This window comes from Megalobrama amblycephala, unplaced genomic scaffold (assembly GCF_018812025.1).
Source record: "Megalobrama amblycephala isolate DHTTF-2021 unplaced genomic scaffold, ASM1881202v1 scaffold440, whole genome shotgun sequence".
NCBI classification, from domain to species: Eukaryota; Metazoa; Chordata; class Actinopteri; order Cypriniformes; family Xenocyprididae; genus Megalobrama; species Megalobrama amblycephala.
The window spans coordinates 170,199-188,528 of NW_025953380.1; the positions used below are offsets into that span (position 1 = coordinate 170,199).

At 37.0% G+C, this 18,330-nt stretch overlaps 1 protein-coding gene across 1 annotated transcript in view; it reads left to right on the top strand.

Annotated features, from left to right (window-relative positions):
* The window catches only part of LOC125261600, a 29,849-nt gene extending 12,072 nt beyond the window's left edge, over window positions 1-17,777 (top strand). The window contains exons 5-11 of the mRNA XM_048180157.1: window positions 298-735; window positions 1,931-2,374; window positions 3,865-4,302; window positions 11,104-11,541; window positions 12,272-12,721; window positions 15,618-16,085; window positions 17,249-17,777. Coding sequence (XP_048036114.1) covers window positions 298-735; window positions 1,931-2,374; window positions 3,865-4,302; window positions 11,104-11,541; window positions 12,272-12,721; window positions 15,618-16,085; window positions 17,249-17,696 — 3,124 coding nt within the window. The 3' untranslated portion in view covers window positions 17,697-17,777. The remainder of the gene's footprint in view (window positions 1-297; window positions 736-1,930; window positions 2,375-3,864; window positions 4,303-11,103; window positions 11,542-12,271; window positions 12,722-15,617; window positions 16,086-17,248) is intronic.
* Window positions 17,778-18,330: the final 553 nt, after the last annotated feature.

An 18,330-nucleotide genomic window follows, 5' to 3' on the forward strand; every position in this document is an offset into this window, starting at 1 on the left:
TTTTTTTTTTTTGCTTAGATTTTGAAAGATAAAAGCTATACAAAAATTCTTTATTTACTAATTATTCAATTTGGGATTATATTTATAACACATACTCTAAACACAACCAGCCACTACAACTGAAATATAAACTGAATGAATAGTTAAAACTGAATTATGTAAAAAATACTCCACTTATGTATAACTAATGTTTATATGTTTTTATATTAATTAATAATAAATCAATGAGTCACTTTCAATATTTTAAATTCTCCTACACTGTACAATAAAGTAATAATTCTGTGTGTATCTCCACAGATTTTCTGACATTATCTACATGAAAAGAAAAGCAGCTGTAAAGTTTCTGCTGAATCTGTTTGTTTCAGCATCAGAGTTTGAGGAAAATACAGAAGAAAATTACACTCAACTATTAACATCTGTGTGCAGCTACACATATTTCCCCTATGATGAGAATTATGATGATGAGTGTCAGTGTGATTTCCTGCTGGATCTGTTCTCACATGTGAAGGACTGTGAGACTCAAACAGGCAGGAGTGTCCTTCCAGCATTACAAACAATTTATCAGTCAGCTCCTGCAGTCTGGATCATAAACCTCTCAGAAAGAAAGAGCTCCATCCTCCTAGAAGTGCTGAAACTCCAAACAGAGAAGAAACCAGTAGAGCTGAGAGACTGGACAGATGAAGAGAGTGAAGTGAGGGGATTCCTCCAGTGTCTGCCCTACATCTCACAGCTCAGGTGAGAGTTTTATGGGGAAAAGACCAGCATGTTTGTTTCATTTTATTCAATGCTTACAATAAAATTACTGAAATTAATGTGTATGTTAGGAAGACAATATATGTGTGGATGTGAACCAGAATTGAAAACACTGAATTAAAGTGTGGTTTTGTCAACATTACAGCGGCCAGATTAATAAAATTTTCAGTCAAGTTTTACAAGTTAGTCATTTCATATTTTTTCCTTCAAGACTGATCATAACTGTTTTAAACCAGTTACATAAAAAGGTAGATTGGTGTAATTTGAATCTGTAATGAAAGACTGATTATCCTTAACTGATTGCTAGTTGTTCAGACTAGTTCTTGTGACACAGTCTTAATTTAGCGGCTGTGTTTATGCAGCTAACGCTGACAGTCATGTTGTAAGTAGATCTGTTGATCAAATCTTGTTCATTCAGTCTCTGTAGAGATTGATTCTGTTCATGTATTTCTATTATAGCAGCTTCATGCAACACACAGTATGTTTATATATGCGGTTATAATCGAGCTACAGTGGGGTGTAGCATAGTTGAGCCACAATCTTCATCTCTCTGTCCAAATATACATGACACAATACATAATCAAATTTTTGCAGGATTAAAAATCATCACACATTACCCTTGACTTTCACAGTTAGTGCAGAATGACAAGGACAATTGTAGTCTGATTAACATGCTGGATGAAGTCTTGATACAATCACATGATCTGTTGACTGTTAATCAATCCTGTCAATCAGAAAACAAACACAGTGTAGAAACTGTCTGTCTGACACAGGTTTACCTTCATATCAACTCAATATGTGCCAATTACATGTATTTTAAATGATTTTTTAGGGAAATTAATTAAGCTACTCCATTTTTTTTTTTTAATTTTCCTTAGATTCCAAAGATTAAGGTTATACAAAAATATCTAATTTAATATTCAATTTGGGATTATATTTATAACACTCACTCTATCACAACCAGACACTACAACTGAAATATAAACTGAATGAAGCTAAAACTGAATTGTGTAAAAAAAAATATATATATATATATATATATATATATATAATAATAATCACTCCATGTTATGCTCATATATATTTTTATATTAATTAATAATTCAATTAGTCACTTTTTTCAATATTTTATATTCTACACTGCATAATAAAGTGATATTTGTGTTTATTTCCACAGATTTTTTTACATTAACAACATGGAGAGAGAAGCTGCTGTAAAGTTTCTGCTGAATCTGTTTGTTTCAGCATCAGAGTTTGATGAAAATACAGAAGAAAATTACACTGAACTATTAACATCTGTGTGCAGTTACACATATTTCCCCCGCATTGAAAACTATGCTTGCCATCACTCTGATCAGTGTGATTTCCTGCTGGATCTGTACTCACATGTGAAGGACTATGAGACTCAAACAGGCAGGAGTGTCCTTCCATCATTAAAGACAATTTATCAGTTTTCAGCTCCTGCAGTATGGCTAAACCTCTCAGAGAGAAAGAGCTCCATCCTCCTAGAAGTGCTGAAACTCCAAACAGAGAAGAAACCAGTAGCGCTGATAGACTGGACAGATAAAGAGAGCGAAGTGAGGGGATTCCTCCAGTGTCTGCCCTACATCTCACAGCTCAGGTGAGAGTCTCATAGGGAACAGACCACCATGTTTGATTATTGTATTCAGTGCTCACAATAAAATTAATTAAATTAATGTGTATGTCGGGTTGACAATATATGTGTGGATGTGAACCAGAATTGAAAAAACTGAATTGAAGTGTGGTTTTGTCAACACCACAGCGGCCAGATGAATAAACTTCTCAGACTAGTCTTACAAGTTAGTCATTTAATAATTTTTTCTTCAAGACTGATCATAATTGTTTTAAACCAGTTACATAAAAAGGTAGATTGGTGTAATTTGAATCTGTAATGAAAGACTGATTATCCTTAACTAATTGTTGGTTGTTCAGAGTAGTTCTTGTGACACAGTCTTAATTTTGCGGCTGTGTTTATGCGGCTGACGCTGACAGTCGTGTTGAAGATCTATTGATTAAATCTTGTCCATTCAGTCTCTGTAGAGATTGATTCTGTTCATGTATTTCTATTTTAGCAGCTTCATGCAGCTCACAGTATGTTTGCGGTTATAATCGAGCTACAGTGGGTTTTAACAGTCGAGCCACAATCTTCATCTCTCTGTCCAAATATACATGACACAATACATAATCAGATATTTGCAGGATTAAAAATCATTGGTGATACTTTACAATAAGGTTCATTAGTTAAACATTAGTTAATGCATTAACTAACATGAACTAAACATGACCAATACATTTGTTACTGTATTTACTAATATTCGTTAATGTTAGTTAATGAAAATGCAGTTGTTCATTGTTTGTTCATGTTAGTTAACAGTGCATTAACTAATGTAAAAAGATTTTAATAATGTATTAGTATACGTTGAAATTATCATTGACAAAGATTAATAAATGCTGTGTAAGTGCAGTTCATTATTAGTTCATGTTAATTAATGTAGATAACTAATGTTAACTAATGAACCTTATTGTAAAGTGTTACCAAATCATCACACATTACCTTTGACTTTCACAGTTAGTGCAGAATGATGAGGACAATTGTAGTCTGATGAACATGCTGGATGAAGCCAAGATACAATCACTTGATCTGTTGACTGTTAATCAATCCTGTCAATCAGAAAACAAACAGTGTAGAAACTGTCTGTCTGACACAGGTTTACCTTCATATCAACTCAATGTGCCAATTACATGTATTTTAAATTAATTGTTTAAAAGGAAATTAAATTACTGATTTTTTTTTTTTTTTTTTTTTGCTTAGATTTTGAAAGATAAAAGCTATGCAAAAATTCTTTATTTACTAATTATTCAATTTGTGATTATATTTATAACACACACTCTATACACAACCAGCCACTACAACTGAAATATAAACTGAATGAATAGTTAAAACTGAATTGTGTAAAAAATAATCCACTTATGTATAACTAATGTTTATATGTTTTTATATTAATTATAATAAATCAATGAGTCACTTTCAATATTTTATATTCTCCTACACTGTACAATAAAGTAATAATTGTGTGTGTATCTCCACAGATTTTCTGAAATTTTCTACTGGAAGAGAGAAGCTGCTGTAAAGTTTTTGCTGATTCTGTTTGTTTCAGCATCAGAGTTTGATGAAAATACAGAAGAAAATTACACTCAACTATTAACATCTGTGTGCAGCTACACATCTTTCCCCTATGATGAGAATTATGATGATGAGTGTCAGTGTGATTTCCTGCTGGATCTGTTCTCACATGTGAAGGACTGTGAGACTCAAACAGGCAGGAGTGTCCTTCCAGCATTACAGCCAATTTTTCAGTCAGCACCTGCAGTCTGGATCATAAAGCTCTCAGAGAGAAAGAGCTCCATCCTCCTAGAAGTGCTGAAACTCCAAACAGAGAAGAAACCAGTAGCGCTGATAGACTGGACAGATGAAGAGAGTGAAGTGAGGGGATTCCTCCAGTGTCTGCCCTACATCTCACAGCTCAGGTGAGAGTTTTATGGGGAAAAGACCACACATGCTTGATTATTGTATTCAGTGCTCACAATAAAATTACTGAAATTAATGTGTATGTTAGGAAGACAATATGAATGTGAACCAGAATTGAAAACACTGAATTGAAGTGTGGTTTTGTCAACACCACAGCGGTTAGGTGCATAATCTTCTCAGACTAGTCTTACAAGTTAGTCGTCTCCTGTTTTTTTCTTCAAGACTGATCATTACTATTTTAAATCAGTTACATAAAAAGGTAGAGTGGTGTAATTTGAATCTGTAAATTAAGATTAGACCTAACTAATTGCTAGTTGTTCAGACTAGTTCTTATGACACAGTCTTAATTGTGCGGCTGTGTTTACCCGGCTGACGCTGACAGTCGTGTTGTAAATAGATCTGTTGATCAAATATTTTTCAGTCAGTCTCTGTAGAGATTGATTCTGTGCATGTATTTCTATTATAGCAGCTTCATGCAGCAAACAGTGTTTATATATGTGGTTATAATCGAGCTACGTCTTCCTGCTTTGTTACTGTTCGGACGCTCTTGCTTACAGCTCCGCGCTTTGCTCTATTGCTTTTATATTTTATCTGCTAACTTTAACTACAGCAAATCAGCACAGTGCTCAAACGACAAATCTTGGCACCAACATACTTTTTAACTGGAAGATTGCTACAAAACAGTGGAATTTTCAGTCCAGCCTCCCACTGACAGCAGCAATCAGCTTACATTCTGGAGAAGGGTAAACACAGTTGCCTATATTCAAAAGGATTAGAAATAATATGCTTCTGCTGGTTGAAGAATCTACTTGCTGCACAAACTGCCACAGACAGGATTGCAGTTCTTGAAACAAAGTTACTTGCGGGACTGCCAAACCAGACAGAACACACAACAGAGCTTCGTCGTGGACGTCCTCATCACACAGCCGGCGAGTCCCATGAAAATAATGCTCCTAAACGGGTCATACTGAGTGCCGTAACTAATAAACATACTAATCGATGGCACAAACAGGGAGCGAGACCCAAAGGCACTTGAGACATCAGATTCTCACGAGTATCACATATTGCAGTAGCATCCTCTACCCTAAACACTAGTTCCACACCACCGCCAATACATCTGGAGAACAGATTTGAAGTGTTAATGGATGTGGGTGAGGAATCTCCAGACATGATGAATGTGGGTGAGGAATCCCCAAACATGATCAGACACAGATCAAATCAGCCAGCTAACTGCCGCTCACGGTCGAGCAGACAGTAGCACTCAGCTTAGGACTCTGATAGTGGGTGACTCCATAATCAGAAACATTAGCAGCAGGGATACAACTACATGCTGCCTTCCACAAGCAACAGTTTCTGATGTAAACAGGGAACTTAAGAGCATTCTGATGAAATATAAGACTGCAAATCGACTAAGCATTCATGTGGGGAAGAATGATATTCAGAAAAAGGAGTCAGAACTCCTTAACAGGGATTTTAATTAACTTTTTGAAATGCTTAGAAGACTAAAAGTTCAGTCTTTCATCAGTGCACCACTCCCAGCAAGAGGAACAAATAGATTTTCACGGTTGCTTGGGTTTTCACTAGTGGTGGGCATAGATTAATTTTTTTTAATCTAGATTAATTCCAAAATGAATCTAGATTAATCTAGATTAATCTAGATTAAAATGGCTCATTTGAATTCTGCCGAAGACATTCAGAATATGTGAGCTACCCAAATAATAGGTGCGTCCCAATTGGCGTACTTATGCACTATTCTATGACATTTTTAAGTGTAAATAGTGTGAGTAGTGCGTTCACACAGAAAATTCCAAAATGAAAAAGTGCACTTTAAATACCCGGATGATGCACTAAATTAACGGAAAAAATGAAGTGTGGAATGTTGGACAATTCATGCACTCAACTGTCGCAGATTTAATTACGTAATGGAGGGGAAGGGAGGATCAGACTCCCTTGTTAAATGACAAAATAACCTTATATAATTCACACACTACATGGATGAGTGCATAGTGCACAAGTACATAGTGTAGAATTGCATATTGTATAGTGCGTCATTTGGGACGCAACTAAAAAGTAATCCGCCATTTTGTCCGACAAAGCAGACAGGAGTTAGAAGATTAACCTTGGTGGAGTTGAACTTGAAAAATTGTGTATATTGACATCTTTCCGCGTTTGAAACAACATTAATTCTCATGTTCATTCATGTTTATTTGATGCTATAAATGGACTCGTAGTAAGAGATGATCGGTTTACGAGCCTCTTGAGCTGAGGCGCTACAGCAATCTGTCACGACCATGGTCACGACACATTAAAGAGCAACAAACCGGTTTTTATTGTTTGAATTTCTTAAAAAAAAACTACACCATTTTAAAGCTGGGACTTTGTTTAATATCATAAGTAAACTGCTCTGTCTTGTCTGTCGACGTGTTGTCAGTGTCCTCTTTGTTCTGCGATGTATTTTTCACTGTGTGGCGTCACAGCGCCACGGCTTGTCAGACAAAGCAACAGTAACTAAGGGGGTCGGGGATTTGCGAAGGGTCAATTCGGCTAGGTATACATCCGCGCTAATATATCAAGGTGAAAGTCATCATAGCTTGCGTAGAATAGACCCAGCTCCCAACCCAATTGTGAGAATAGATTAACGGCGATATTTTATTATCACCCGAATAAGAGTCTCACGTTAACGCAGCACGTTAACGCCGATAACGGCCCACCACTAGTTTTCACACATGGGTGCAAAAAAACTAAAACATAAAGGGACTGAATTTCATTGACAACTTCAATCTGTTCTGGAGTCAGAGACAAATGTTCACACATGATGGCCTGCACCCAAACAAACTGGGCTCAAGAGTGCTAAAGGACAATATCTACGTCTCCCTCCATCATCCTTCAGCAGTGTGTGCAAATCCACTCAATCTGAATGGCACAAACACACCTGGATAGAGTACAACTGACCACAGGACTTCATTTCAGAATGAACATGCGGTTGACACATCCCACAAGGACAAAGATAACACCCTGCAGCCACAACAACCACTGCTCACAGACACAATCCTGACTGAGCCCTGTCCACAGAGCTCACCGATAGACAGTGACATGTTAGAACTGCTCCAAGATTCAGCACCCAAGGACGACTTTCGGGAAAACAGTCAGGGAAGCCAGGACAACATATTACAGCCTCCTTTAACACTAGAGCAACAGCCTCTCTCACCGGACAAGTTATCCCTCTCTCCAGTATCCCCTCTTCTGTGTTTCTCAGAGAAAATGGAGGAACTGGTCTATGCTGGAACCAAACTCTCTCTTTTGCTACGAGCCCCCAGATATCAACAAAAAAGCGGCGAGCCCTGCAACCACCAAAGCCTGTGGGCCCAGCTTGACCTCCCCCTCCTCCTGTGAGAGCTCTTCGGCCCCTGCCACAACACCAGGGCCCTCGCCCTCCTCCATCTGTTCTAGGTGAATCAAAAACAACCAATAACATCTCTCAGTGATGTGTGTCAGGTCCCCGCTATGAATAACAGTGACTTTGTCAAATGTTTACAGAACAAGCGGGAACCCAATGTGCCTGTTGCTTTCTCTATTTCTGTTTTTTTACATGATAGAAAGCCTAAGGCCTTTTAAAACCGTTTGGCAAACCCATATAATCCGCTGGCTATTACACGCCAAACTAAGATTACTGTAGAGACAGAAAGTAAGACTATTAAGTTAGCACTTTTAAACATCCGCTCACTTAAAATTAAATCAGTTCTAGATTTTATGCTTCTAAATAAATCATGGCTAGAAGACAGTTGCAGTGCAACAATCCTGAATTAAACAGCCCCTCAAAACTTTACTTTTATGAGCGTCTGCAGAGCCTTTAGGAGAGATTGGATGTGTAGCTGCTCTATTTAAAGATGACTATCAATGCAAGCAAGTGTCATTTGGTGATTACTTGTCATTCGAATATTTAGGTATTTTGTGTTAAAAGGTGCTCCTTGCATTCTACTTATAGTTATTTACAGGCCTCCAAAAAAACTCTCCAGCCTTTGTTGAGGACTTTACAGAACTGTTATCAGCATTTTCCTCAGAGTTTGACTGTTTTGCTATTACTGGGGACTTTAACATCCACATATAATGCAGAATCCAATATGGCAAATGAAATCATAACTGTTTTGAATACTTTTGATCTGACTCAGCATGTACATGGACCTACACACAATCGTGGACACCTTCTATTTAATTATTTAATTATTAGATTTAATTATAAGATAATTATATTATAAGATAATTATATTATTATATTATTAATTATAATAAGATAATTATAGGATTTAATTATTAGTAAGGGTCTAAACATTTCATCCATTGTCATTAAGGATGTAGCACTATCTGATCATTTCTGTATTTTCTTTGATATTTTGATCTCTCCTACTGTTGAAGCTAGATCTATCTCGGTCAAAAAGCCATGCTTAAATGAGAATACTAGTGTGCTGTTTATGAAGGCTATATCTTTAACAACCAAGCATATCTGCAGACTCTGTTGATTTTCTCCTTGATTCTTTTAACTTAAAAGTAAAGAATGATAATGATATCATTGCTCCTGTGAAAGTCAGGAAGAAGAGTGGTAGACAAAAAGCACTGTGGAGGACTTCCGGTTTCATCATGAGCGGGTAGCACGCGTTCTAAGATAGCTCCGCACTAAATCCAGTAGAATTCGTTCAGAACATCTTTAATAACCACTTATTTTTAGGTAAGGAACCAAGTTTTGAATTATAGTTGATTTAATTGTCAATACAATTTGGTATATTCATAGTTAAACATGCCAGCCAAGCCTCGTAAACCAGCAGATCATGCCGCGCCTGCACCTGCCTCCACCTCGGACTCTGCTACAGAAGACGCACAGGCTGAAAATACTCTGGACACGGGCAATGTAGTGATTCTTAGCACAATCTCCTCTCTGCGCTCTGAAATACGCTCAGTCAAATCTGATATCGGTGATGTAATAGACTCCAAGATTGAACAACTTGCTGTCTCCATAAGAGGAGAGCTCACCACATTCCAACAAGAGGCCAGCTCCTTGATTTCTGCGGTTAAAATCACCGTGGATGAGCATGCTTCAAAACTGGCTGGCTTGGAAGCTAATGCTTCAACCTCTTCAGATACAGTAGCCAAGCTTGAACAAGAAATGGGCCGTTTAAAGCAGGTGGTCGAGCAGCTTTCGGACAAATTCATGGACCTTGAAGGACGTAGTAGAAGACAAAATATTTGTATACTACACATTAAGGAAGGGTTTTAATAATTCCTGTTCAACCTATATATGCTGCCACTAAGCCAAATAATATGAAAGAACCAAATTGCATATCACAGCTATGCAGATGACACCCAGATTTACCTAGCCCTATCACCTAACGACTACAGCCCCATTGACTCCCTGTGCCAATTTATTGATGAAATTAAAAATTGGATGTGCCTAAAGTTCCTTCAGTTAAACAAAGACAAAACTGAAGTAATTGCATTTGGAAACAAGGATGAAGTTCTCAAAGTGAATGCATACCTTCACTCTAGGGGTCAAACAACTAAAAATCAAGTCAGGAATCTTGGTGTGATTTTGGAATCAGACCTGAGTTTCAGTAGCCATATAAAGACAATAACTAAATCAGCATATTATCACAACAAAAATATTGCAATAATTAGATGCTTTGTCTCCAGTCAAGACTTGTTCATGCTTTCATCACCAGTAGGGTGGATTATTGTAATCCACAATAATCCTCACTGGCTCCTCATTGGTCTTCCCAAAAAGACCATAAGACAGCTGCAGCTCGTAAAAAACGCTGCTGCCAGGATTCTGAGCAGAACCAGAAAACATGAACACCTCACACCAGTCCTCAGGTCCTTGCACTGTCTTCCAGTGCATTTAGAATGGATTTTAAAGTGCTGTTACTTGTTTATAAAACACTCAATGGCCTAGGACCTCAATACATTGCAGGTATGCTCACAGAATATAAACCTAACAGATCACTCAGATCATCAGGATCAAGTCACTTAGAAATACCAAGGGTTCACTCAAAGCAAGGAGAGTCTACTTTTAGCTGTTACGCCAGCCGCAGCTGGAACCAGCTTGAAGAAGAGATCAGATGTGCTCCAACAGTAGCCACATTCAAATCCAGACTCAAAACACATCTTTTTATCTATGCATTGTCCAAACTGTTTGTACTTTATTTTATATGTACTATCTTTTCATTCTTTCAACTCTTTTTCTTTTTTTTTTTTATTGCATTTTTAATGCATTTTATATCTTTTATGTATCATCTTTTTATTTTCTGACTTTTAATGCATTTTAAATCTTGCTGAAAGAGCAAGATCTGGTTGAAAGAGCTGGGAGATTTAGGAAGTAAGCATTTGTTATCCCTGGATGGAGCTCTGACAGAGTTAGGAAGATTTGTCTGTAAGGGTACTGTTTAAATGCACAGCTACCTGACAAATATATTTTTTGAGTTATCCCTGATGGATGCTGCTCTGTTTAGAGTTAGTCCAGGAAGATTTGTCTGTAAGGGTACTGTTTAAATGCACAGCTACCAGACAACTATAAACACTGCATGAGGAAGATTAACTACACCTGAAGTGATCTACAGTTGTAGATCACTACAACTGAAATATACTGAATGAAGCTAAAACTGAATTGTGTACAAAATAATAATAATAATAATAATCACTCCGTTATGTTCATATATGTTTTTATATTAATAATTCAATGAGTCACTTTTTTCAATATTTTATATTCTCCTACACTGCACAATAAAGTGATAATTATCTGTTTATCTCCACAGATTTTGTGACATTAAGCAGAATGAAGCTGCTGTAAAGATCCTGCTGAATCTATTTGTTTCAGCATCAGAGCTTAATGAAAATACAGAAGAAAGTTATACTCAACTAGTAACATCTGTGTGCAGCTACACATCTTTCCCCTGTGATGAGAATTATGAAGATTATCAGATTGATCAGTGTGATTTCCTGCTGGATCTGTACTCACATGTGAAGGACTATGAGACTCAAACAGGCAGGAGTGTCTTTCCAGCATTACAGGCAATTTATCAGTCAGCTCCTGCAGTCTGGAGCATAAAGCTCTCAGAGAGAAAGAGCTCCATCCTCCTAGAAGTGCTGAAACTCCAAACAGAGAAGAAACCAGTAGAGCTGAGAGACTGGACAGATGAAGAGAGTGAAGTGAGGGGATTCCTCCAGTGTCTGCCCTACATCTCACAGCTCCGGTCAGAGTTTTATGGGGAAAAGACCACCATGCTTGATTATTGTATTCAGTGCACAATAAAATTACTGAAATATGTTTGTTAGGAAGACAATATGTATGTGAATGTAAACGAATTGAAAACACTGAATAAAGTGTGGTTTTGTCAACACCACAGCAGCCAGATGAATAAACTTTTCAAGAGGTTTAACAAGTACATTTCATAGTTTTTTCTTCAAGGATCATAACTGTTTTAAACCAGTTTAGCATAGTTGAGCCACAATCTTCATCTCTCTGTCCAAATATACATGACACAATACATAATCAGATATTTGCAGGATTAAAAATCATCATCACACATGACCCTTGATTTTCACAGCCAAGATACAATCACATGATCTGTTGACTGTTAATCAATCCTGTCAATCAGAAAACAAACACAGTGTAGAAACTGTCGGAAACAGGTTTACCTTCATATCAACTCAATATGTGCCATTTACATGTACTTGAAATCAATGGTTTAAGGAAATTAATTAAGTTACTCCAATTTTTTTTTAATTTTGCTTAGAGTCCAAGGATTGAAGTTATATAAAAATATGTAATTTAATATTCAATTTGGGATTATATTTATAACACTCACTCTATCACAATAGACTATTAATAAATATATTAATAAATAATTCAATGAGTCACTTTTTTCAATATTTTATATTCTACACTGCATAATAAAGTGATAATTGTGTTTATCTCCACAGATTTTTTTACATTAACAACATGAAGAGAGAAGCTGCTGTAAAGATCCTGCTGAATCTGTTTGTTTCAGCATCAGAGTTTGATGAAAATACAGAAGAAAATTACACTGAACTATTAACATCTATGTGCAGCTACACATCTTTCCCCTGTGGGGAGAATTATAGTCATTATTATATAAAGATTCATCAGTGTGATTTCCTGCTGGATCTGTGGTCACATGTGAAGGACAATGAGACTCAAACAGGCAGGAGTGTCCTTCCAGCATTACAGACGATTTATCATTCAGCTCCTGCAGTCTGGATCATAAAGCTCTCAGAGAGAAAGAGCTCCATCCTCCTAGAAGTGCTGAAACTCCAAACAGAGAAGAAACCAGTAAAGCTGATAGACTGGACAGATGAAGAGAGTGAAGTGAGGGGATTCCTCCAGTGTCTGCCCTACATCTCCCAGCTCAGGTGAGAGTTTTATGGGGAAAAGACCAGCCATGCTTGATTATTGTATTCAGTGCTCATAATAAAATTAAAGGGGTCATGAACTGTGTTGTTTTATTGTTTTATTATGTTTCCTGGGGTGCACTTATAATGTTAGTATGCTTTTTACATCCAAAATTGTCATCATTTATAAATAAAAGGCATTTTTCCTACCCTTATTTTAGCCCTCTGGTTTGAACATTCTGTTTTAAGGGGCGTGTCTGCTGTGAGACTTCAATGTAAACACCCACTGCTGTGATTGGCTAACATCTTTCCAATTAAAATAGCCAACTATTACTCTCTCTTTTAGCGTGTTTTTTTCTATTTCAGCTCTCAAGGTTAACTAATCTTGAAAAGTAATGCATTACATTTAGATCTATGACATTATATTTAGATCGTGGCATGAAAGGTTGCAGTGATGAACACTGTAGCAGATCACAGACATGTTGAGTGAATGAAAGCAGAATCTCGTTTTCAGATTATTTTCATCCTACTGAAAGAAACAACACAAGTTGACATTTAGTCACGGTTTTGATTTACTGACACATAGACAAAGAACATCTGAGTGTACATGAATAATTACATATCAGATCAGGCATTAGAATGGACAGCTACTTAAATGTTGTCTCATTACTGTTGAGTCCAGGCACTGCACAATATTTTGTAATCCTTAACGGCATGTTTATTGCTTGGTAGCTCGATCTGGTTTAGCACCACATAGGCCTATGTTACTTAGACTACCTATTCTATTGCATGTCATGTGTGAATCGGTGGGTGGGGCTAAACAGGCAGTGATGAAGTAGGCGTTGATCTCTCTAATGCAGTGGCGGTGCTTGCTGCCCTTTGACGTCATAGATCCCCACTTGACCTCTTATTTGTCAAAAGCTCAAGGAAAATTTGATTTCTCAGTTCATAACCCCTTTAATTAAATTAATGTGTATGTCGGGTAGACAATATATATGTGGATGTGAACCAGAATTGAAAACACTGAACTGAAGTGTGGTTTTGTCAACACCACAACAGCCAGTTGCATAAACTTCTCAAACTAGTCTTACAAGTTAGTTGTCTCCTTTTTTTCTTCTTCAAGACTGATCATAACTGTAAATTGAATCTAAAAAGTAAGACTGATTATCCCTAACTAATTTCTAGTTGTTCAGACTAGTTCTTATAACACAGTCTTAGTTGCTGTGTTTATGTAGCTGACCGCTGACAGTCGTGTTGTAAGTAGATCTGATGATCAAATCTTGTTCAGTCAGTCTCTGTAGAGATTGATTCTGTTCATGTATTTCTATTATAGCAGCTTCATGCAGCACAAAGTATGTTTATATATGCGGTTATAATCAAGATACAGTGGGTTTTTGCATAGTTGAGCCACAATCTTCATCTCTCTGTCCAAATATACATGACACAATACATAATCAAATATTTCCAGGATTAAAATTATGACACATTACCTGACAATTTTAACTGGACTAAAAAAATGTCCATAACATTTTAAAAGACTGATAATTGTTTTAGCCCAACTGAAATCTAATGCTTAAAGTGCATGTAAACATGATTACTGATGTGATGTGATACACAGAACAAAATGTCTCGGGTTACGACTGTAACCCTTGTTCCCTGAGAAAGGGAACGAAACACTGCGTCGGTAACAACACTTTGGGGAATACCCCCAGCGTAGCGCATCTGAAGTATGAATGAAACTATAGAATGGGCCTCTAGTAGAATGGGCCCTCAAGGCCACAGGTGAAGGCAAACCACGCACCTGATAAGCCGAGGCAATAGCCTGAATAAATCCAATTTACTAATCGTCTGCTTGGAAAGCAGGAAGTCCCTTCTTGGGTGATCCAAAGCACACCAACAACTGTTCTGACCTCCAACTGTTCTGACCTCCTCCAATGAGAGGACTTTTCAATAAAAATGTTCAACGCTCTGACAAGACAGAGCAGATGAAGCCTCTCCTCTTCCGCTGACACATGAGGTGGAGGATGAAAGGCCTGAAGAACCACTGGCCGTGCCACATTAGATGGCACCTTGGGTACATAGCCAGCCCTTGGGTGTAAAATGGACTTAAATCTCCTAGGGGCAAACTCCAGGCAAGTCGGCGAGATAGCCAAGGCCTGGAGATCCCCCACTCTCTTGAGCGAAGTAATCGCTAGGAGAAAGACCATCTCCAAAGTCAGGTTCTTCACCGTAGCCGACTCAAGAGGTTCGAAGGGAACAAGAGACAGCCCTTCAAGAACCACTGCCAGATCCCAAGTTGGGACTCTGGAATGATCGCAGGCCTCATCCTTAAAGTACCACGGAGGAAACGTACGACCAGCTGGTGCCTGCCCTGAGGCCCATCACTTAAAGCTGCAATGGCAGCCACGTACACCTTTAGTCACATTATCACATTATCTGTTGACTGTTAATCAATCCTGTCAATCAGAAAACAAACACAGTGTAGAAACTGTCTGTCTGACACAGGTTTACCTTCATATCAACTCAATATGTGCCAATGACATGTATTTGAAATTAATTTTTTTAAAGGAAATTAAATTACTGAAACTTTTTTTTTTTTTTTTTTGGCTTGGATTTTGAAAGATAAAAGCTATACAAAAATTCTTTATTTACTAATTATTCAATTTGGGATTATATTTATAACACACACTCTATACACAACCAGCCACTACAACTGAAATATAAACTGAATGAATAGTTAAAACTGAATTGTGTAAAAGATACTCCACTTATGTATAACTAATGTTTATATGTTTTTATATTAATTAATAATAAATCAATGAATCACTTTCAATATTTTAAATTCTCCTACACTGTACACTAAAGTACAAACTGTGTGGTTTATCTCCAGTAATAACTGTGTGGTTTATCTCCACAGATTTTATTACATTATCTACAGGAAGAGAGAAGCTGCTGCAAAGTTTCTGCTGAATCTGTTTGTTTCAGCATCAGAGTTTGATGAAAATACAGAAGAAAATTACACTGAACTACTAACATCTGTGTGCAGTTACACATCTTTCCCCTATGATGATGATGATGATGATGATGATGATGATGATGATGATGAGCATACTGAGGATCACTGTGATTTCCTGCTGGATCTGTGGTCATATGTGAAGGACTATGAGACTCAAACAGGCAGGAGTGTCCCTCCAGGATTACAGACAATTTTTCAGTCAGCTCCTGCATTCTGGAGCATAAAACTCTCAGAGAGAAAGAGCTCCATCCTCCTAGAAGTGCTGAAACTCCAAACAGAGAAGAAACCAGTAGAGCTGATAGACTGGACAGATGAAGAGAGTGAAGTGAGGGGATTCCTCCAGTGTCTGCCCTACATCTCACAGCTCAGGTCAGAGTTTTATGGGGAAAAGACCACACATGCTTGATAATTTTATTCAGTGCTCACAATAAAATTACTGAAATTAATGTGTATGTTAGGAAGACAATATATATGTGAATGTGAACCAGAATTGAAAATGCTGAATTGAATTGTGGTTTTGTCAACATCACAGCAGCCAGATGAATAAACTTCTCAGTCAGTTTTAAAAGTTAGTTATTTCATAGTTTTTTCTTTAAGACTGATCATAACTGTTTTAAACCAGTTACATAAAAAGGTAGATTGGTGTAATTTGAATCTGTAATGAAAGACTGATTATCCTTAACTAATTGCTAGTTGTTCAAACTAGTTCTTATGACACAGTCTTAATTTTGCGGCTTTGTTTATGCAGCTGACCGCGCTGAGAGTCGTGTTGTTGATATGTTGATTGAATCTTGTTCATTCAGTCTCTGTAGAGATTGATTCTGTGTTCATGTATTTCTATTATAGCAGCTTCATGCAACACACAGTATGTTTATATATGCGGTTATAATCGAGCTACAGTGGGGTTTAGCATAGTTGAGCCACAATCTTCATCTCTCTGTCCAAATATACATGACACAATACATAATCAAATATTTGCAGGATTAAAAATCATCACACATGACCCTTGACTTTCACAGTTAATGCAGAACGACGAGGACAGTTATAGTCTGATTAACATGCTGGATGAAGCCAAAAATACAATCACATGATCTGTTGACTGTTAATCAATCCTGTCAATCAGAAAACAAACACAGTGTAGAAACTGTCTGTCTGATACAGGTTTACCTTCATATCAACTCAATATGTGCCATTTACATGTACTTGAAATCAATGATTTAAGGAAATTAATTAAGTTACTCCAATTTTTTTTTTTAATTTTCCTTAGATTCCAAAGATTGAAGTTATACAAAAATATCTAATTTTATATTCAATTTGGGATTATATTTATAACACTCACTCTATCACAACCAGACACTACAACTGAAATATAAACTGAATGAAGCTAAAACTGAATTGTGTAAAAAAAAAAAAAACACTCCATGTTATGTTCATATTTTTATATCAATTAATAATTCAATGAGTCACTTTTTTCAATATTTTATATTCTCTTACACTGTACAATAAAGTGATAATTGTGTTTATTTCCACAGATTTTATTACATTATCAACATGGAGAGAGAAGCTACTGTAAAGTTTCTGCTGAATCTGTTTGTTTCAGCATCAGAGTTTGATGAAAATACAGTAGAAAATTACACTGAACTACTAACATCTGTGTGCAGCTATTCATCCTTCCCCTGCAGTGAAAACTATGCTTGCCATCACTCTGATCAAAGTGATTTCCTGCTGGATCTGTGTTCACATGTGAAGGACTATGAGACTCAAACAGGCAGGAGTGTCTTTCCAGCATTACAGCCAATTTATCGTTCAGCTCCTGCAGTCTGGAGAATAAAGCTCTCAGAGAGAAAGAGCTCCATCCTCCTAGAAGTGCTGAAACTCCAAACAGAGAAGAAACCAGTAGAGCTGAGAGACTGGACAGATGAAGAGAGTGAAGTGAGGGGATTCCTCCAGTGTCTGCCCTACATCTCACAGCTCAGGTGAGAGTTTTATGGGGAAAAGACCACACATGCTTGATTATTGTATTCAGTGCTCACAATAAAATTACTGAAATTAATGTGTATATTAGGAAGACAATATATATGTGAATGTGAACCAGAATTGAAAACACTGAATTGAAGTGTGGTTTTGTCAACACCACAGCGGTTAGGTGCATAATCTTCTCAGACTAGTCTTACAAGTTAGTCGTCTCCTGTTTTTTTCTTCAAGACTGATCATTACTATTTTAAATCAGTTACATAAAAAGGTAGAGTGGTGTAATTTGAATCTGTAAATTAAGATTAGCCCTAACTAATTGCTAGTTGTTCAGACTAGTTCTTATGACACAGTCTTAATTGTGCGGCTGTGTTTACCCGGCTGACGCTGACAGTCGTGTTGTAAGTAGATCTGTTGATCAGATATTTTTCAGTCAGTCTCTGTAGAGATTGATTCTGTACATGTATTTCTATTATAGCAGCTTCATGCAGCAAACAGTGTTTATATATTTGGTTATAATCGAGCTACGTCTTCCTGCTTTGTTACTGTTTGGACGCTCTTGCTTACAGCTCCGCGCTTTGCTCTATTGCTTTTATATTTATCTGCTAACTTTAACTACAGCAAATCAGCACAGTGCTCAAAT